Here is a 19,941-nt window from a genome sequence, read left to right as displayed (position 1 = left end):
AACAGAACTCGAATGAAAATAAACGGTCAGAAATTTCCTAAGAAATCCAAGACATCCAGATCCGACTTTTAGGCGTGAGTTGGCAGTGGCGTGGGAGATGGGGCGGACAGACAGGCATTGCACGTCCCAGACCCAGATTTTGTCCTGTGTCTTTCATGGCTATCTCGGCGTACAAGGAGAGAAACGATTGCTTTCACTTCCGTGTGACACCTGTTATTCGCTTAGCCTTCTTGTATTGCTTTATTAAGTAAGCCATCATAATAATCTTTTTTCTTTATTATCGAATTTAGTTGACCCTCATAATCTACCCCATTTATTTATTTGTAAATAATTGCATTAATATATATATATAGTCAAAATAATTTACAAAAATTTAAATTAAAAAGAAAATTCAAACAAGTGAGAATTCGTTTGATAAATGATTTTGTTTTGGTTTTAGTTCGATATTGTAACAAAAATTGATTGATGAGAAAAAAAAGTAAGAATTTTTTTTTTTGAAAAGTAAAAAAATAAAAATATTTTTGATATGAAAAAATAAATTTTTTTTGTTTTGTAGTAATTTTTTAATTAAAGTAATAATTAAAAATAATTGATGTGATTAAAAAATAAAATAAAAAAATAAAAAAGTAAAATTTCCTTTTTACCAAGCGATGCCCGAGTGGTAGGTAAAAAGCTATTAAAAAGTAGTAGTTAAAGAATAAATTATCACAAAAAGGACCCAAAAGTCCCCCCTAGGGCCTAGTCATTACAATTGGCAAGCCCCCGGTTTGTTTTGGATAAACAAGTGTGAGTAGGATCGAAAGCGAAGGATTGCATCATATACAGACAGCCCACGAACACACACACACACACACACAGAGTGCAGTGAATCACCGACACGGTTATAAAAAAAAACCTATACTTGTATCCGTCAGCAATAATCGAATTTCTTAGAAACATTCATCGCTCTCCAGCTTTCGTCTCACCCCTTTTGTACGTTGCGTGTTCTCTGTTCATCTTCGGCGACAGAACAAACTGCTCCAAACTGTGGCAGAATGGGTTGTGAGTCGACAGCCAAGTACAGGTCCTTGGCGTCAATGGCAGAGACGGAGACGGAGACGGAGACAGAGGCAGGGGCAGAGCAAGAAGAAGGGGGTTGTATATCATGCACTACTTTCAATATCCTGGCTCCCATCTACAAGCGACTCGATCAACAGGTCTGTATTTGCTGCTTCTGGTATGTCAGTATCATTCTCATCAAAAAATAAGGTTCAGTGGCTTTATGTTATAGTGGGTGTGGAACAGAATCAAAGTCTTCGTGAAAGCGACTTCAGGGCGTTCTGGAGGGGCCGGAACCAGGGGATTTTGGATTGGTTGCTCCATGAATCGTCCTCCGTTGTTATATGTCTCCAGGTGGGTATTCACACACCCTTTTGCTCTTCTTTTCTAGATTTCTGCTTGCGATTCAAAGGCCATGGATTTTTCTGCTGTTCTAATTTAGGACCTCTTCTTTTTTCTTTTTTTAATACATATATGTCTTTTTAAAATTTCTGTGTTGGTTTCATGGACAGGAATTCTGGGTTGGGAATAATGAACTTGTGCATATGTACCGGGAGAGGCTCGGCCATGCAGGCTATACTATCTTCAAGCTTGCACGAACCAACAACCGTGGAGATGGTATTTCTTGGCTATTTAAAATCGTTAATACCAATTATCAATACGTTTCGATTTGTCCTGCACCACTTCACTTGTTGCAATATCTAAACTACTTTAATCAAATTGGACTTATTAGAGTTTTCAGTTTTGAATTTGTGGATTAATTTAAGCTTTAATTCAGGTTGGGTGGTTAAGAAATTCAGTGTTCTGACACAAAAATGTAGTACGTCTTTTATTTTGTCAGATTCTACATGTTATTTGGAACATGATTAGATTCCGCTGTTTGTACTTTAGATTTTTGAACTCATCTTTGGTACATGTTTTCCAAGGATTTGAGTGCATATGGATCACAATCTTTGGAGTTGTGTTGCTGGTTTTATAGATTCGCATCATCTACACTCAAAGAAGATATTTCTCACGTTTCTACCTTAAGAGGAGCTAGCTAGTGTCTCATTTATAGACTGATCTTAAGGCTTTAAATTTAATTACACAAGTTCTAGCTATTGTTAATTTAATTGATGAGATTGCTATTATGCTTTAAGCGAGCTATGCAAGTACTTCTTAGTGATTTATGGATTGAGATATTGTATTTGCTCTGTGCAGGTCTGTTGACTGCCATACATAAGGACTACTTAAGGGTTTTGGATTATCGAGAGTTGCTTTTTAATGACTTTGGTGACCGTGTTGCTCAGCTGTTTCATGTTGAGTCAGTTGTCCCTTTTTTACAAAACCACCAGGGCAACGTTGGACAAGAAACTCTAATTGTGAACACCCACTTGCTATTTCCTCATGATTCAAGTCTATCTCTAGTAAGACTGCGTCAGGTATATACATTTTCCTTCAGGTTCTTAACTAATCTATTCTTGATATCATGGTTTTAGTACACTAGCTATTGTTTTACTTCTAATGGGGTTTCGACTTTGCCTTCTAATAGGTTTACAAAATACTGCTATATGTGGAATCATATCAGAGAGAAAAAAAACTCAAACCCACTCCTATCATACTATGTGGGTGAGTTTCTGTCTTGCTTCTCTCCCCCCCAACTTTCGATGATCGATGAGGGTGACTAAGCTCTCTCAGTCTTATATAACCTCTGAAATTTATATCTCCTTCTACTACTGTAGTGACTGGAACGGAAGCAAGCGTGGGCATGTTTACAAGTTCCTTAGGTCACAGGGATTTGTATCATCATATGATACTGCCCATAAATATACCGACAGTGATGCAGATGCTCACAAGGTTTGTCACCTTTAAGTTACAATTTTACTGCCCCAGAATTTTCTTGGCCGCTCAATGCCTTATCAAAAAGAAAGATAATGCTAATCAATTATATTTTTTTGTCTCTTTTTAAATGTCCTGCAGTGGGTTAGCCACCGCAATCATAGGGGAAACATCTGTGGCGTTGATTTCATTTGGCTTTGTAATCCTAACAAGTCGCTCAAACCATTGAGAACAAGTTGGGCTGAAGCAGTTTTTGGAATAATTAAGGTGAGTAATGACTCTTTTGACAATACATGTAATTGTATTTGTTTGGCAATTATGGTTCTAGAGCTTTTCACATCTAAGCCAGAAATTTTCCTTGGTTTGCAGTATGTGCTTCGAAAAACTTCAGATGATGCATTTGCCTTTCTAAAGGGTGACAACCATGTGGATTTTATTACATTTTCCAACTTCTGTGAAGCACTCCACCTGGTACTGTATTTTAGTAAGTTCAGTATACGAGAATTGAGATGTAAATTTCTCTTAAGAGATAGACTCACTATAATCAGACCTCATACAGGTTAAGTTAATTGGTCTTCCTTGTGGGCTAAGTTTCCAAGAGATAAAGGATCTGTGGACCCAAGCAGACATCAATGGAGATGGTGTTGTTGATTATGAAGAATTCAAGGTACCTTGAAGCCCTAAATTCATTCATTTACTTGCACAATCCAATCTATCACACTCTGAAATCTGGATACGACAATCTGGTTGCTTGAAGTATATTAAATCACATCATTAGTTCAAGATAGGTATACTAAATAAGAAAATTAGTGTTGACACTTGTTATCAGCATGACAAGCCTTGGGATCCCTTTTTATTTGTCCATTGTCGTTTAAAGAGCGTTAACGTATTGTAAATTTTACACATTGTCGTTTATATGATGTTCATAGCCTAGGCATGCAATATGCTCATCTCTGTTTAGTCCAGCATGCAATTTGTTGCACACCCGCATGCTCTTTGCTGCCTTTGCTTCAGCATAAAGTAACAACATTACTCTTGCAGCAGAAGATTTGGAATCCTACATGGTCAAGGCAGACAGAGGAGTATATTGAGACAAGTATAGAAGAACTCAAACAGAGCACCACCAAGGAAGCCATCGGTTTCAAAGTGAAGAATGCAGCTCTCTTCCCTCGGGAAGTGGAGAAAGGAATCTGGCCAGAAAACTACTCTCTTTCTGATCATGCCTCACTCACTGTTGTCTTTTCACCTGTAAGCTTGCGGTCTTCTCAGTCCAATAATCATACTTAGGCATGCATAGCGTACTAGGAACCTAACAATGAAGAACACAATCAAAAAAAAAAAAAAATGTTAATCTTAGGGAAACTTGTATGTCCAGCCTGTAGAAATCCTCTGCTGGCTGCTCCCGTTGGGGAGGATGAAATGTAAAGAAATTCTGTAAACACTTACGGTCAGCCTCAGCCATTTTTTAAAGGCCAAGACTGAAAAGTACATTTCAGATGCTTTATAATGAGAAATGCTCAACCAGAAGTAACCCATTCAAGGGATTTGGAAACCCAAATTTATTCCAGAAACCAGCATTGTGCATCCAAGGATTTTCTTTGGATGCATAGTTTCAATGATTGAATCTGTTGTTTAGATGTTTTCTTTTGGTTAGAGAAAGAGTAATGATATAAGAAGGATTAAAGTTTTTATAAAGTCATCCAAAATGTGATGTGACATTTAAAATCACCAATAGATCAAAATTTTAATAATGATAATTTCAAATTCAATAATGATTTTAAAAGTTACGTTACATTTGGGAGAACTCCAATCCTCCTTATATTATTACTCATCCATCGAATTACTTCAAAAGTTATGGAATGCTACCCCCATTAAGCTACATTCAAAGAAATGGGAGGTGAAATCTTGCTCCTTGAGTTAGAACTTAGAAGCCCAACTTGCGTGCACACACAAACAAGGTAAAAGGCATGACGCAGGCTAACAGGGAAATACACAAAAGAGCATGGGAGAAGATTCTAACACATGCACAACAATGGGGTTAAGGAGTCTCACCAAAATAAGAGAAATCTCTAAACCCTAAAATCTTCCTCCTCCCCCCTCCCCCGGCGCACTGGAGATGGTGGATCACAGGGAACCCCAACCACAACAACCTAACTCCATTGAGTAAGTTTCCCCAACCACCTCTGCGGGGGTGGAGTGGGTTGTCAAGAACCCTACCACCATTTGACAAAGGGATCTTTCCTACCACCACCTTTTTGTTTGTTTTAATTTTTTTAGAGTATGTGTCATTAAAGCTAACCAAATATGTTATTTTTGTTGTTGAGAAGTTCACCGATTTTTACATTTATTCAATTTGCTTAAAGAAAAAAAAGAAAGTATTTTACTGATCAATTGACTAAAACATGAACAAAATGAGTGGTTTTGAATTTTGATAGGTTGGATCATCATGGATGACTAGATGAATCCACGTGTTAAAGTGAACATATGCAAGTGGGGATCATATCAAGACCACCATAGAATAGAAAAAAGGCCCCAAAAAGTGATGGAATCTTGATTGTGTGGTTATGCAAGGAAGAAGGGGGGTGATTATGACGTGGAGGGGTCAGAGATAACTTGCTGGTTAAGTTCACCTCCAAATTATATTTTTTCAAATATAAATCTTTCTCTAAGGTGGTGTTTGGTAAATAACACCAAACACCACCACATTATTCATCTCATTTTAAAAAAAAATTAACATCAAAATATTTTCACTTTTTATATCACATCATTAACTTTTTATATTACATTATTATTTTTACTATTATTTAAATAAAAATTACTACAAAATAAATTTTTTTTTACTTTTCAATACAACTTTTTTACTTTTTTATATTAATTATTACACTTATTTTTTTTTTCACCAATCATAAACAATATATTATAAAAGATTTGTTGTTTACCAAACAAAGCCTAAGATAGGAAGGGAGGAGGAAGTTATGGTTGGCATAAGAAGAGCCAGGAAGATTATTGAAATTTGACATTTCATCCACAAGTCACGTCAAACCTTGCTAGTGGCATACAAATTATTATTCACCTTTTTGCTTAGACGATGAGGACAATACTGTAATTATGTGTATCAAAGACGATTAACGTATTGAGGCTTGCTTATTATTGTGATTTAGAGGTGATTTTTGTTTTTTTTGTTTTTGATTTTAAAAAAATGTTTTAACGTGATATAAATGTGAAAATCGTTAGTATTTTTAAGAATGTTTTGTTGATATTTTTTATTTTGAGAAAAAAATAAAGACAAAAAGTAGAAAACAAGCGATGAGTTTGTAACACCTGAGTCTTATATTGAGAAAATGAGCAATAATCCACATAGAGTTGATGATTTATAAATATAGTTATGAATACTAAGGGCCTGTTTGGTTCGTGGAATAAATTCCTAAAATGGAATAGTCATTATTTTATTTGGTAAATGTCTATTCTTTGAAATAATTATTCTTGTGAGAATCACTAATCCCTTACACACAAGAATAACTATTTCTCTAAAAAAATTAGAGGAATAGCTATTTATAAGGAAAAGGACAAGGCTTTCCTTGCGGTGGACTGGCAAGCTCCTCCTGGGGTGGCCGCACCAACCCCAAGGCCATCGGGGGTGGCTAATACCACCCATGGTCAAATTTCGGGTTGGTCGCGGCCACCCCCTACGACCCCTGGGGGTGGCCTACTTCGGGGGTGGTTGCGGCCACCCCCACACGTTAACCATTTTTATTTTAAAATTTGAGGTTTAGAAAAATTAAAATGGACTGTTTAGTAACTTTAATTCAATTTCAATTATGAAATATGTGTTGCTACCAAACTAAAGAATTAAAATAATTATTTTATTCCAACATCTTCTATTTTTAGTAATACCTATTCATTTTTCTAATGGAATACTCATTCCACAAACCAAACGAAGCCTAAGTCTCATATTGCCTATTACTAAGTAAAACTTAGGGGTAAACAAATTAACCGCATACCGATTATTGACCACCTACTGACGGCGATTGAACCGAAATTAAACGTTAACCAACTTTTGTGGTTCATAAATTGGTATAGAGTTTTTATACCGAAATCGGTTTAATTCGGTTAATCGGTATAAAATTATTTTTATCGTTTAACCAAACCGAAATTATGGTTGTTATTTGGGCCCCAAGATTGATCTTAGCCTCAAAAAACATGTTCAATAAGTTATTTTAGGCTTATTAGCCCCCCCCCCCCCCCCCCCCCCAAAAAAAATTGGTCCTCCAAAACAATCAATGTTTGACCCATTTAAAAATATCATTGGCCCAATTAAAAGACCCACAGTTAACCGATTAACCGAAATTTTTGAAATACTTTCTTATCAAAATACTATCGGTTAATTCACCTATTTAAACGACAATTTTAGTTAACCGACCAATAATGACTTTTCTGAACCAAACTAATACCCACCCCTAGTAAAACTGAGCTTTATAAATTTGTTTAAAACAACTATAAATTGTCTAATAGACAATTCTAGTAATAGGACTGAGTAAAGAGAGCCACTTCTATGGGGTTGTGGCACAAACCTACTCTTTTGTGCCTTCCAATGTATTGACACCTCAGTTTAGTAGATTTGGATATGAGCAAAAAATCACAAGCTCGTAGAAGTTATTCTCCCCACAGCAATGAATCTAATCTAGAACATTCCCAAGGTGTGGGGAAAACTATAAGACACGGTTTGAGGAGTGTGGGATCCACATAAATTGTCATTATAGAAGCACTACTACAGTCTACATGTCACGGCCAATCACAAACTCTCTCTCTCTGCCATGGGAGTAGCTTCATAACAAAGCCAAAGACTACGATCAACTCAAGTCAATGCAGTGCTGATTATATTTTCCACATCACAACTCTCCCCAAAACACCACCTCTGCTGATTCTTAAACCAAAAAAGTGTTCCCGAAAAACCAGACATAGATACATACATATATGTTATATCTTTCTGTTTCTTCTTCTTCTTCTTGAGGTTCTCTGTTTTCTATTTTCTTTTGCTGAGTAGAAGTTGAAGTTAACGAGCAGGACAATAATAATGGGGTCAATGCCGGTGGGATACAGATTCCACCCAACCGATGAAGAACTCGTCAACCACTACCTGAAGCTCAAAATGCTCGGCAAGGATTCCCTGGTTCGCGACATCGCTGAAGTTGATATCTGCAAGTGGGAGCCTTGGGACTTGCCTGGTACGTTTCATCCATTCATATAGATTACTGTGTTCAATTAATTTCTTGGTCAAATGGGGATTTTGGTTTTGTGATGAAGTCTCTTCCTTCCTGTGCATGCTTGTGTAGGGAAGTCGGCGATTAAGTCAGATGACCTTGAATGGTTCTTCTTCTGTCCCCGGGATTTCAACGGTAGCCGGACGAACAGGGCGACTGAGACCGGCTACTGGAAAGTCACCGGTAGGGATCGGAAAGTCAGGGCTAGAGGCACCAACAACGTGATTGCTACAAAGAAGACTCTGGTCTTCTATAAAGGTCGTGTTCCTAAGGGGGTTAGGACCCATTGGGTCATTCACGAATATCACCCAGCTGCCACACCTCATGTATATGTAGGCATACATATACATTCCCCTGTTTTCCACGTTTTATTATGTTATGTTTGAACTATGCTGCAATGTAATGATCTTTAAATGATTGAATTTGACATTTCCTATTAACGTAAGGTTTTGGGGTAAACAATGATTTTTAGCAAAGGTCCTGACTCTGAATTTTGTCTCAGTCCTTTATCTCTTATTTTCAATGAAATATTTCACGAGAGAGTTTGAGTGTACACGTGAGTAAGAATTTTAGAATATTGAGTGATTTATCATTTCCTATAAGTTTAAGGTTTTGGAATAAGTAGTGATTTAACCGTTTATCTTTGTCTTTATTAGTGAGGCCCTCATGTTAGCCAAGCGAAATGTAATACTACAAGACAAAATCATTATACTGGTGGGTGTGGACATGTATGCAATTAGGAACATGCTGAATTCATTGATAACAGAGCTCTCTTGTTGTAATTCAATGAGTTCTTGTAACCAACATGGATGTTAGTGTTACAGTTCTATTATTTGAATTGCATTAAAATACACACTTACTGATCACATTCATGGAATTGGTTTTGGAATTGTGAGTTACCATAAAGGCATAAACTTCAAGGCCTTCTTTGCTAAGATGTTCTCAAATTGCCTGGCAAACTTGCTTTGTTTCATCATATTATTGTTCACTAGAAGAAATTGTGACCTTTGTTTTTATCTCTAAAAACTAACCTTTTCTTGAACAGATAAAGTATATTTTTGCCACTTGATGCCCGCTGATTCATCCTAAACAGCCGTTGATGTGATTAGATAGAGTTTAGGCTATATGCTTCTGGTTCTGATCTTTTGAATTTTTTATTTTTTATTTTTATTTTTTGCTTCCCCTCCCCCCCTAAACTTATATTGTTTACCATGACAAAGTAATTGTTGATTTGTTCTCCAATTTGTGCAGAAAAACTTTGTCCTCTGTCGCTTAAAGAAAAAAATAGATGAGAAGACTAATGTGTCAACCTGTGATGAAGGTGAGGCAAGCAGCTATACTGCCTCTGATTTTGAAATTCCGGTTCTAGATGATACAAATCAAGAGGTAAGGAGCATGCCTTGTGTGGATATTTTCAATATAAAATCCTTCATATGGACCATGAGAAGCATATTTGGAATTGAAACCTGCTTGTTTATGATTTTTAATTCAGGTATATATTCAGCCAGAACCAAACCTGGAATCATTCTTTGGGGCGACCATTCAGCCACATGATTTTGAATTATCTTCCTCGTTGCAATTGCAAGAATACGATCCTCAGGGGCTCTCTTTCTTTGGTCCCGCAGTTACCAATAGCCATAATGATGAACACAATAGGAGTCTATTTTTTCAGTCTGGCGCTAATGAAGAGGAAGATGATGAGTTCGTGAATTCACTTTTTGTTGCTCCGGATGAATACTCCTGTGACGAAGTTTTTCACCAGGGCAACTCCAGGGCACCGGAGCCATTGAGAAAGGTGTACTTTGCCGATGGTGGATTGAGCAGTGACACAGACACTGACACAGCTCAAACACGGGTAAACATATTATTGGAGAAAATATTCTCTAATAGCTAGTGAACCACAGTTCTAATTTATAGGAGAATATCATCAGCAGCATTATATTAGCATGCATCCCATGGATGGACATTATTACAATGCTTTTTATGATGTTTTCCTATAGATTATAATCTATAGGAGAATATCACCAGCAGCATTATAAAAGCATGCATCACATGGATGCACATTATTACAATGCTTTTTATGATATTTTCCTATAGATTCTTGAAAAAGCTTCTGGTGAAATGAAATTTTGAGCTCTGTAGACCTTTTGCACCAGTCAATCACCTCATTATTTGCTGCATTTCTGTCACTATAGGCTTTCAGAACTTGTACTTGTTTTTGGACTTTGGTCATTTGGTCAGTTGGAAAATTAACTTGTTTCTTTCGTTTGTATATGTTACAGTTTGAAACTTTTCCGCGAACTTCGATCTTGTCTAATAAGCATGTCGGTCCAAAACAACAAGTGCAAACGCATACGGTTAAAACACCATTTGGAAGTGTATCCTCTTCCTCTCAAAACCATGCCCAGCACAGAGAAGGAAGAAATGGTTTCCTTCATAATGATTCCTTGAGACTTGATGCTACATCTGATAAGAGCATCTGTTGCATTACACGTGTCGGATCAGAATCTCCTCCAAAACCTCAACATCCACGAAGATCCCGCCACTTTGTAGGACAGAGAGCTGCTCAGGGAAGAAGCCAATCACAGAGAAACAGTTTGTGCAAAGCAGAATCGGAAGACAAGGTGAGAGAAATTTTGAGCTGCAGCATAGACAACATGAACAGAAGCCTGTGTCCTCTAAGATGTTCTCAAATGGAAGCAAAATTTATTTTCAAGACATTTATATGCCATGCCATTTCAACTCTATATGATTTCCTATTGCAGGCCAAAGTTGCTTCAAGAGATGGCACCATTGTCGATCCGACTCAGAAGGAAAAGTCCATTACAGACTCCAACAAAGGGCTGAAAATGGCTCGACGCACCAATGCGGATAAGAGTTCGAAGTCAACATCAAGTGACTCAGTTGGCTGCGATCGAAAGGGCTATTTCACTTTCCAAGAGACATCTCTACCATGCCATGATTCTAGTCCACCCTTCATGTATTTTTTAAATGCAATAGTAGGTATAGTTTTGTTCGTGTTCGTTATTCGGGAACTGGTGTTATATGGGAACTGGTGCTAAACTTCACCTAAAAGTTTTTTCTGCGCATTTCACCTGAGAAATGCTACTCTTACCAGGTATGTTTTCAACATTTCATCACAAGAAACACGGTACCTAGATGGGCAGAGTCCAGTAGCATGTGTTGTGTTGTGTTGTGATGAAACATCTATACCTGGTGTAACTAGTGTTTCACTTGTCATTAGTCAGTTATGTACTTATGTTGTCACTGAAGATTTGGGAATGCTTTGAATCTCAATGCTGAAAGGAAAATTTTATGTATGGTTTTCTTATGTTTGCGTGGTTTACAATTGTTGTTTGCATGAATTCATTTTGATTAGGACATTGGATGTTTGGGACATTTGTGTCTTGACATTTTGGAACAAACAGCTCACATCTGCCATTTTTCACTCATGTTCGTACGAATTGGTTGCTAGTGGTTCAAATTCAGAGCAGAGATACATGCTATTGAACACTAGAGACATTTGGTTGACTTCCAAAGTAGGCAGTGTTTCTGTTTCATGATCATTTTTGTTGATTGGCAATTGGTGCCATGTTTTTACCTGAAGCTGCCGGGGCAGGATTTACAGATTCTCCCCTACATGTTCCACTATAATAGGTGTCTGAGATGCTACTGCCAGAATCTTATAGGACAAGCTCCTCTCACTACTTATCAAACTTTTGTTTGCCCTCGACAGTCAGAGATTGGTCTCTGTATCAGGGCTTACTTCCATGACTTCACAGGGTTCCCTACACCTGGGGTTCCTTTGTTGAGTGAGTATATTCTCAGTTTTATTACACGTGTTAAAAAGAAAACTCTCTTTACATTTTAAGAAAAGAAAATCTTATTCTGTCTTTTCAAACAATGGTGAAAGTAGCCTTACCTAAAAAGTTTTTATTGTTGCAAGCTATTTTGACAAACTAGATTGTTACTATCTTTTTCATTCAAGAAAAAGAACAAAACAGAGAGATTTATATTAAAATTAAAAGAGGGTTCACATCACACATCATTTTGATTGGATGTTTAATTACTGAGCTGTGGACTCAACTTTCCACTTGTAATAATAATTACAGAGAATAGAGGAGCATATACGACCGTAGAGTAGAGACAATGAGAGAATAAGAGTTCAGGTAATGCAATAGTCAATTGTGAGCTTAGCATCCTTAGTTGCCTCAGCTCTCTGAAGTCGGTCATCCGAGGTTGACGATCTTAGACTCCAAGTCATTCTAAGCAATCTCCCAGTCACCCTAGCATGTCTCCAACCACTCTCACTCTCTCTTGCAGGTGGCCATTGCTCGAGGTTGACCATGCGATTAATTGCATCATCAATTCATAAGGGTGCTGATTGGTTAATCATTGAAAGAAATCGGTAAAAGCTCACAGAATCAACGGCTCAAGAGTATTAACATACGTGCACACAATTGTAGCAGCACTGGCCTAACCCTAGTGATAGAACATTTGGTTGTTCAGTTGGAGGTCATGCATGGACAACATATTCCGATGGAAATCATCTGTTACGAAGCAGAAGTGAGTATTATAGCTCTCCTCTCACTCCTCACTTGTCGAAAAAGTAAAAAACAAGCTTTTTTTTTGTTCCCCCTTCCCTTCTAGTTGGAAAGAAAAGGGCAAAATAAATTCAGGGTATTTGGATGCCATCACAATTGGATTCAGATCTGTTCATGGAATTTGGGAAACATTTACCAACTATCACGCATATGATATGACTAATTTTTTAAGAGAAGACTACACAATTGAAAATGATTCCACACAGCAATTCTAATTTTTTAATTGGAATGCTAATCAGAGCCCCAATAGACCAATTCAACTTTGATGGGGATATAACATAGATGCAAATTCTATTCCGCAAATTTACACATACACTCACACCAGTTAATCCCACTGCCACTGCATCAGTAGGAAAAACAAATACTAATAAATACAAGATAAAACATAAATTATTCTCTGTTTAGCTGTATTTCAAAAGACATATCAGGGCATTAACCACTAAAGAACTTTGCATATCTCAAAGATATTAGCTAGAGCATCTGAGAGGTCAAAACTTTAACAGCATGCGCACTGAGGCAGGCTCCTATGCATCTACTCATTGCTGATCCGGTTATCACTGGTTCACCAAAAAGAAGAAGAAAAAGAAGAAAATAACAAAGGTTTGTCAGGGGATCAAAACACTCATTAAGTTCGTCATTCAAATACAGTAGCCATCTTAGAGTTATGCATTGTTCAAAAGAATAAAATATGAGAGATACTCGGACAAGTATATCTAAAGCACACATGTATTGGGATCCTAAAGATACAAGCAGGCATAATATCTACTCATATAATAACACGCAGTTCTATCCGCATCTACCTGCTACCAGTAACAAACTGACTAGAAACTTCGGTATGAAAGTTGACACATATTCTTGAGCTTAATTCGAGCGAAAAATGCTTAGAAATTGCCAATATGTTTGTTAAACTATTCATCAAAATATTTAGATGAACACCTAATATTTATTATCAGTCCCATATATCAAATCTCACAAGTACCTACATTTCTCAATGAATTTGTAGAATTTGATAAGAGGTAAATATATCTCTCTTCCGTGCTCTGCAGGTCTATGTGATGCACAACTTCTTAGCTTCTAAATCTTTTCTCACCAACTAAAATGGTAGAAACCCTAAAGTTCTTTGGAAGTATTAGTGGAATTCTGAAGCAAGAGTAAAACTTGGGCATTTTCTCAGCTAGAGTAATCACTTGTTGGTAATGAAGAAAATAAAAACTAAATTAGTTATGTGATGAACCTTCTAGCACCAACACAATGAGGCATGAAATAACAATTAATTAATAATGGTACAGATAAGATTGTCACTACTGAAAAGTAATGATGGTTTATCATCTTCTAAAAACTGTAACTACAACTGACCTTTTACTGCCATTGTGTTGGATGATAAAACAAATAAATCAATGATGAAAATCACAGAAGATGGAAACTCCCAGGCCTGTAGAATGCTTAATCAAAGTTAGAGATGTATACTGAGTTTAAACAGACAACAGAGACTCTACTAAGAAGACAGAAGGAATCAACAACAAAACAGGATGCTGATGTAATTGTCATTGTTCCAGAAGATAATGGGGATGATGAAAATATTATTGCTCTACTTGAATCCCCTTGAAGGCAAGGGGAAGGACTCAATAGAGAAACAGGGTGTGTCAAAAAAATAAGAAGGGCAAGAACCAAGTTATACATTGTAGAGTGAATTCTGCAGGTAACACTTGGAGTTGTATTGCTTCCATTGTGTATGGTGAGAACAACCCAAGTAGTGGAGAATCTTTGTGGACCGATATTGTTTTTCATGTTGCTGTTTGTGAGAGAGACCGTGGATAAATGCTGGTGTCTTTAATGCTATCAGAAGTCAGAATGAGAGAGTTGGGGACTTCAGAGATTGCCTAGTTGGATGAACAAACTCAATAATTGCATCAACAGCACCAAGTTAGATGATCTGAGGTTTTAGGTCTTTTTCTATACCTTATCTAACAAAAGAGAAGAGGGACCAATTATGAGAAGCTAGACAGAATTCTGGCTAATGTAGAGTCGCAAATTTTTTTCCCAATCTCTGAAGTGCAATTCTTGCCTGTGAGAATCTTAGATCACTCCCCTATGGTAGTGAAGCTAGTAGTGTTACCTAGAGTTGGAATATGCCTTTTAGGTTGATCATCCTAAGTTTTTGACCTTACTTGACAAGTTGTGGAAGATAAAAGCCATGGGCATCCAATGTACCAGCTATGCACCAAGCTGAAAATAGAAGCCATGGTTCATCCATTTCCTTATGGTATGAAAATAGGTGTCCAATAGGCGCACTTATTATTCAGTTTGGCGATTGAATGATCCATGATTCTGCTTTAGGTGATAATGTCACAATTGGATATATCATAAATGGTTCTGATTGGAGATGACCTCTCAATAAATCCGGGGATTGTTTGGAATTAGAGGGAGCTACTCTGACTGACTTCAGGCCTAATATGGTGAGTGTGATTGTCTGCAATGGTAAATTCTCCATGAACAGTGATTACGAAAACATCTGTTCGAACTATTATAGATTGGTTCAGAATAGTTTGGCACCACTGAGCTTTTTCTCAACATGTTAACCTACCGTGAGTTATCCAAGTTGGGAGGAAACCCATATTTGGATGGTACAGAGCTTCAAAGGGAAGTTCTTTATTGAGTTTAATCTGAAAACTCATGCTAGCGGCAACTGTCTATGCTATCTAGAGGGAATGGAATACCAAAACATTTTAGGAAATTACCAGAAGTATCTGTATTGTATCCACAAGAGATCATGTCTTATGTTAGGGAGAAAATCAATACCACGCATGGTCTCAAGTTAACTCATGAAAATAGGAGGCTTCAGGAATCACAGGGTATCTTAAAAGAGGCTTTTAGGTCTGCTTAGAGTTTAGTGCCTCTTTTAGACTCAGTGTTGGTGATGAGACTTTAGTTCAGTCTCTTTCCCATTTAAGGAGTCTTTGTAATTTTTTTTTTGTCTGGAATATGTCATCCCTATGCTTTTGTATAGTTTCTGTGTGGTGTGGAAACACCTACTTTTTTTCTGAGCAATACAAAGGATCACAGGGAGGGGGGAGCGGAAATACTTGCTTACCAAAATAAGAAGACAATCGCAACCCATAAAATGTTTTATTTACTATAATATTGATGGTCGAGTGATGTTAGAGAATTATACCATCATGGCAATAAGAAATATCTTGAAGTAACTTGAAATCAAGATTGCAAGCACAAGGTCTTTGTTCCTGCAATTTAAGAAGAGTAAGCCAAATCAATTCATATTACTACCAATGGACTTTGGATAATGTTATAAATAGAAATATGAACATGGAAGTGCCTCATCCAAATACTTAAGGTTGGCTAAGAGTCATTTTCTGATACGTCTCATTTTAGGCCATGCCCCTCCTAAGTGATCATGTGCTATCTCTTTGTATGTGGTACACAAACTCAACTTGTATTCTTCTAGGCTTTCCTTTTGTACCACATCACCATAAGCTTGAACGGACTCACTCCGTACCAGTATAACCATGGATATTAGTTCACAAACTAGCAAGCCCTTTTTAGTCAACATTTAAGAATTACCTCTAAATTCTCATGAATGCGATCGGTTCTTTTCATATTTTATAATTTGACAGTCATTGACCTCGAAAGCATCAATTATTTATGTGTTCTCATTCTACTTACATTTCAAAAAATTTACACCATAACTCATAGATATTAACTGATCATACAAATTCAGGAAACGCTTCTTTCTCCACTTCAAGAATCCTGCTTGATTCATCAATCAAACCGATCTAATTGAGAAATCTTCCCAACTGATTAGGGCTTAAGACTGCCTACTGAAATGTTGTTCCTAAAGGACCACACATTCTTAAAATTGCTGTATCTTAACATAAGCGAACAACTCAATAAGTACCACCAATGCTTACCTTGGGGCTCCAGGTAATCTGCTCAGAAATATCTTCGTTGCAAGAAGAAAGGTACAAAGAAACAAAAAGTTCTCAAAAAATACATCTGTCAAAATCTAAAACCACAATTGGTAAACCCATTAGTTAGACATCATAAAAAAATCTAAGCCCATGAAAGTTATGAAAATAAAATTCATATTCACTTTATATAGGTGAGCAAGCAAACCTTTCCACAAGTCCAAAGTAATGAAGAAAAGCTCATGGACAAACCCCATTCTTCCTTACTACTTTTTAAAACAAGACTCCTGTCTAGGATACATCGCTAAGGCACTCAATTATATTGCACCATGGTTTAACTAATTATTGAACTGCCCTAAGATTGAAGTAAGAAATCATCCTGATAACAACGGATACAAGCATCCAAAAAAAGATAACCAAAAGTTGACTTCCACCATAAACCCTGCAAAGTTGTCAAAACAAACAACAAAGCCATAATTAGAATTAGAAAACTTTCAACAGACCATCACCTTCATAAGATAAAAGCGGATAAACTGAAAATGAAGAACTCCCCATTGCTCTATAAGAAAACTCTTACAAGCAATGATAATAACTAACAGCATTCTGGGTACATGTTAAAGAGCTTTCCCAGAATAAAGTTCACAGTATATGTAAATACAAACAATGGGTAATTAGCAATTCATGTGTAAACTAACTAGTAAATGAAAATCCTTTAGCTGGAAAAAGGAAAAGAATGGAAAATGTAAAAGAGAGGCTAGTTTATTAGTTCGTACCTCGAGATTTGGAAGTTCTTGCTTGAGCATGTTATAGAGTAGATGTCTATATGCTTTGGGCTTGTGCAGAATCAAATCAATTATAAGAAGCTACAACCCAAAAACAAAAACACACCAAAAAAAAAGAAAATAATTAATTCAAATATATTAACATCTCAAATGATTAAGAGGGTATGGATGAGCATTACCATGGTTTCACATTCGATATACCCATCAGCGACCGCCCTGCAATTCTCCTATCAAAATTTCGAAAAGAAAAAAGAAAAAAAAAAGAAAAAGCAGAAAAAAAACAGATAACTATTCAATTGCAGCATTTAGAGTGGAGTTTAAAGAAGGAAGAAGAAAAAAGAAATAGGAAATTCTGTTTTTTCGTACACATTTCATGAGTCGAATGTTGCCGGGCGAGTATTGCACGAACAGTGTTTTGATCCCAAACCCGCACTGGACGCACCGGTACTCCATCGATCTTTCAAACGTTCACCGCTGTAAATCTATCTGTAATCTGTGTCTCGGTCTCCCACTCTTCCTTTTGGATTGGCGAGTATGGGCAATACGCAGGCCTAGAGGGAGTGGCTTCCCAGTCGTTGGGTTCGGCCCATCTACCTATGACTACTTCGACCAAAACAGATAAAACTCCATTTTCTGACCGCTTTTGTTCCTTTTCTTTCGGTGGTGTTCTCTATAAAAGACAACCTGAATTGCTTCTTCACGTCTCGATAGACTCGAATCTCGGGACTTGAGACATATTAGACGTGTTGTGGTCCAACGTTAATTAATTTCAAAACTTCACTTTAAACCCCTATTTTGAAAAAAAAAAACCTTTAAAAACGTTTGGAATTTACAATTTGAGTCAATTGACCCACCTTCGTAGATTCAGCCGTTAACTCCAAACCGAAATGATTTTTAGATTCAGCCGTTAACTCCAAACCGAAATGATTTTTAGATTCAGCCGTTAGCTCCAAACCGAAATGATTAAAAAGACTAAATTATCATTTGATTTTTTTAATTTTTAATTCAAAATTAAGAGCAAATTTTAAACTTTATAAAAAATAAAGGGTATAAAGGTTATTTTATTACTTTTAACGTTTAAAATCTTAGGGAATGTGGTACATTGCATTAAATCTTAGGGAAGGGCTGGCCCGTCAAAAGTCCGGTTCCTTCGCGAACGAAGATAAAATTTAGAGTTTTTAAAATTTGAGAAGATCTTTTCAAAATGCATGATAGTTCAGAGGTTTTAAGTGAAATTTTTCCTTAATTAATTGCTCTAAACAAGACCAAAGATCCAACTTACCAAAAAAAAAAAAAAAAGGGTAAAGTCTACATGAGCCTCAAACTACTACCCACTTGACAATGTACCCCCCAAACTTTCAATTGTAACAATGTCCCCCCAAACTACCAAAACAATGTTAATGTCTCCCTTAAGGCTAGGAAAAAGATAAAAATGCCTTTATATATTTCTCAATAAGACAAAAAATATTATTATAAATTCGAAAAAAAAAATTTAAATTAAGTTTTAAAAAAAAATTTAATTTTTTTAAAAACAATTATTTTTTTTAAACGGAAATTTTTATTTAAAGAAAAACGATTTTTTTTTTTTAAAGGTTTTTTCTAGAAGTTTTAGTATTTTTATATTTATTTTATTAAGGGTAGTTTCGTCATTGGGGGGAGGACATTGACAATAGTTTAATAGTTTTGGGGGACATTTTCACAATTGAAAATTTGGTGGACATTATCAATTAAGTGGTAGTTTGAAAGGAGTATGTGGACTTAATCAGCTACGACTATGCTACGTAGAGTTGAGACCATTATGAAGCGGAGTTCAAAGTCTATCGGTTCAAATATTATTCGTCTTCTTGGTTAAACTTTACACTTATTCATGCCCACACAATAATTTTTCGAGTCAAGTTGAGTCGAGTCTAAAGATGGAGCCGGCCCTCATTATTTAGGAGGGCGGCGTCGGCAATGGCGGACCGGGTGGCCCAGTGTCTTCGTTTGGAATTGCCCTGTAATTTTCTTTGAAACAAAGATTTGAGACGCCTCCTTCTACCATTTTGTTGGCTTCCTTAGTTGCCTCAACAAGTGTACGATGAGAGGACAAAGATGTGTGGTGATGGAGGAAAGTAAAGGGCACTACCATTCCACCACATACGACCCATGCCACTTGCTCAAAATGAAAAACTAGTTGGATTTGGATGGGTCTAAATCCTCATGGTTTCACCATTCTTACTTTAAAGAAGTTGGATTTTATTTTAGGCCTGTAAAGCGACGGACAAGTGCCTTTTCAGCAGTCCATCTGCTAAGGGGTGGTGGATTTCCACTGGCCCCTTCTTTTTCAAAGAAAAGCTCTTGACTTTGAACGTGCATATTGATCACTTCATTTCTCTTTGATGCCAACATGCATGTCAAAGCATTTAACCATGTTTAGGGAAACAGAAATGTTACGTTAATATTATAATACTCATCAGCTTTGTTCATAAATAAATAAGAGTATATATATGAGCATTGTCACATCAGCCCAATAAAATAG

General features: G+C 36.7%; 3 protein-coding genes across 9 annotated transcripts; 2 read left to right on the top strand and 1 right to left on the bottom strand.

The window, feature by feature from the left end:
• Window positions 1–862: 862 nt before the first annotated feature.
• LOC132186718 (putative calcium-binding protein At1g02270) lies at window positions 863–4,408 on the top strand. Of its 4 annotated transcripts, none has more exons than XM_059600739.2 (10): window positions 863–1,196; window positions 1,255–1,392; window positions 1,551–1,656; window positions 2,239–2,459; window positions 2,570–2,646; window positions 2,760–2,874; window positions 2,998–3,123; window positions 3,226–3,327; window positions 3,416–3,523; window positions 3,901–4,408. In XM_059600739.2, exons 1-10 carry the CDS (start codon window positions 1,035–1,037, stop codon window positions 4,141–4,143), a joined length of 1,398 nt encoding a protein of 465 aa, XP_059456722.2. In that variant the 5' UTR covers window positions 863–1,034; the 3' UTR covers window positions 4,144–4,408. The 4 variants fall into 4 exon arrangements, with proteins under 4 accessions (XP_059456722.2, XP_059456721.2, XP_059456724.2 ...); XM_059600738.2 differs by having other exon boundaries at window positions 3,898–4,408; XM_059600741.2 differs by having other exon boundaries at window positions 864–1,196; window positions 1,285–1,392.
• Window positions 4,409–7,673: 3,265 nt separating this feature from the next.
• On the top strand, window positions 7,674–11,448 carry LOC132188592 (protein NTM1-like 9). 2 transcript variants are annotated; one of them, XM_059603093.2, is made up of 6 exons: window positions 7,674–8,081; window positions 8,190–8,449; window positions 9,369–9,503; window positions 9,622–9,972; window positions 10,400–10,741; window positions 10,883–11,448. In XM_059603093.2, the coding sequence occupies exons 1-6, from the start codon at window positions 7,931–7,933 to the stop codon at window positions 11,177–11,179; spliced, it is 1,536 nt and encodes a 511-aa protein (XP_059459076.2). In that variant the 5' UTR covers window positions 7,674–7,930; the 3' UTR covers window positions 11,180–11,448. The 2 variants fall into 2 exon arrangements, with proteins under 2 accessions (XP_059459076.2, XP_059459075.2); XM_059603092.2 differs by having other exon boundaries at window positions 9,610–9,972.
• Window positions 11,449–12,907: 1,459 nt separating this feature from the next.
• On the bottom strand, window positions 12,908–18,111 carry LOC132187337 (protein ARV 2). Of its 3 annotated transcripts, none has more exons than XM_059601621.2 (9): window positions 17,790–18,108; window positions 17,603–17,650; window positions 17,415–17,504; window positions 17,038–17,083; window positions 16,850–16,932; window positions 16,645–16,739; window positions 15,894–15,960; window positions 14,078–14,153; window positions 12,908–13,278 (listed from the first exon to the last, which is right to left on the bottom strand). In XM_059601621.2, exons 1-9 carry the CDS (start codon window positions 17,874–17,876, stop codon window positions 13,193–13,195), a joined length of 678 nt encoding a protein of 225 aa, XP_059457604.2. In that variant the 5' UTR covers window positions 17,877–18,108; the 3' UTR covers window positions 12,908–13,192. The 3 variants fall into 3 exon arrangements, with proteins under 3 accessions (XP_059457604.2, XP_059457605.2, XP_088374007.1); XM_059601622.2 differs by having other exon boundaries at window positions 17,603–17,639; window positions 17,790–17,878; XM_088517881.1 differs by lacking the exon at window positions 14,078–14,153 and having other exon boundaries at window positions 13,191–13,278; window positions 17,790–18,111.
• Window positions 18,112–19,941: the final 1,830 nt, after the last annotated feature.

The sequence above is a fragment of the Corylus avellana genome, chromosome 6, assembly GCF_965113065.1.
Source record: "Corylus avellana chromosome 6, dhCorAvel1.hap1.2, whole genome shotgun sequence".
Lineage (NCBI taxonomy): Eukaryota > Viridiplantae > Streptophyta > Magnoliopsida > Fagales > Betulaceae > Corylus > Corylus avellana.
The sequence above is the reverse complement of the archived record's forward strand: the minus strand, read 5'-3'. Positions and strand labels throughout refer to the sequence as shown.

Coding starts and splice junctions, on each gene's coding strand:
- LOC132186718 (XM_059600738.2), top strand. CDS start 1,035: ATGGGTTGTGAGTCGACAGCCAAGTACAGGTCCTTGGCGTCAATGGCA. Junction 2,647..2,759: donor ACTCCTATCATACTATGTGG/GTGAGTTTCTGT, acceptor CTACTACTGTAG/TGACTGGAACGGAAGCAAGC. Junction 3,328..3,415: donor TCTGTGAAGCACTCCACCTG/GTACTGTATTTT, acceptor GACCTCATACAG/GTTAAGTTAATTGGTCTTCC.
- LOC132188592 (XM_059603092.2), top strand. CDS start 7,931: ATGGGGTCAATGCCGGTGGGATACAGATTCCACCCAACCGATGAAGAA. Junction 8,082..8,189: donor GGAGCCTTGGGACTTGCCTG/GTACGTTTCATC, acceptor ATGCTTGTGTAG/GGAAGTCGGCGATTAAGTCA. Junction 8,450..9,368: donor CTGCCACACCTCATGTATAT/GTAGGCATACAT, acceptor CAATTTGTGCAG/AAAAACTTTGTCCTCTGTCG.
- LOC132187337 (XM_059601621.2), bottom strand. CDS start 17,876: ATGGAGTACCGGTGCGTCCAGTGCGGGTTTGGGATCAAAACACTGTTC. Junction 17,651..17,789: donor ACATTCGACTCATGAAATGT/GTACGAAAAAAC, acceptor AAATTTTGATAG/GAGAATTGCAGGGCGGTCGC. Junction 14,154..15,893: donor TATTTCTTATTGCCATGATG/GTATAATTCTCT, acceptor AGCATTCTACAG/GCCTGGGAGTTTCCATCTTC.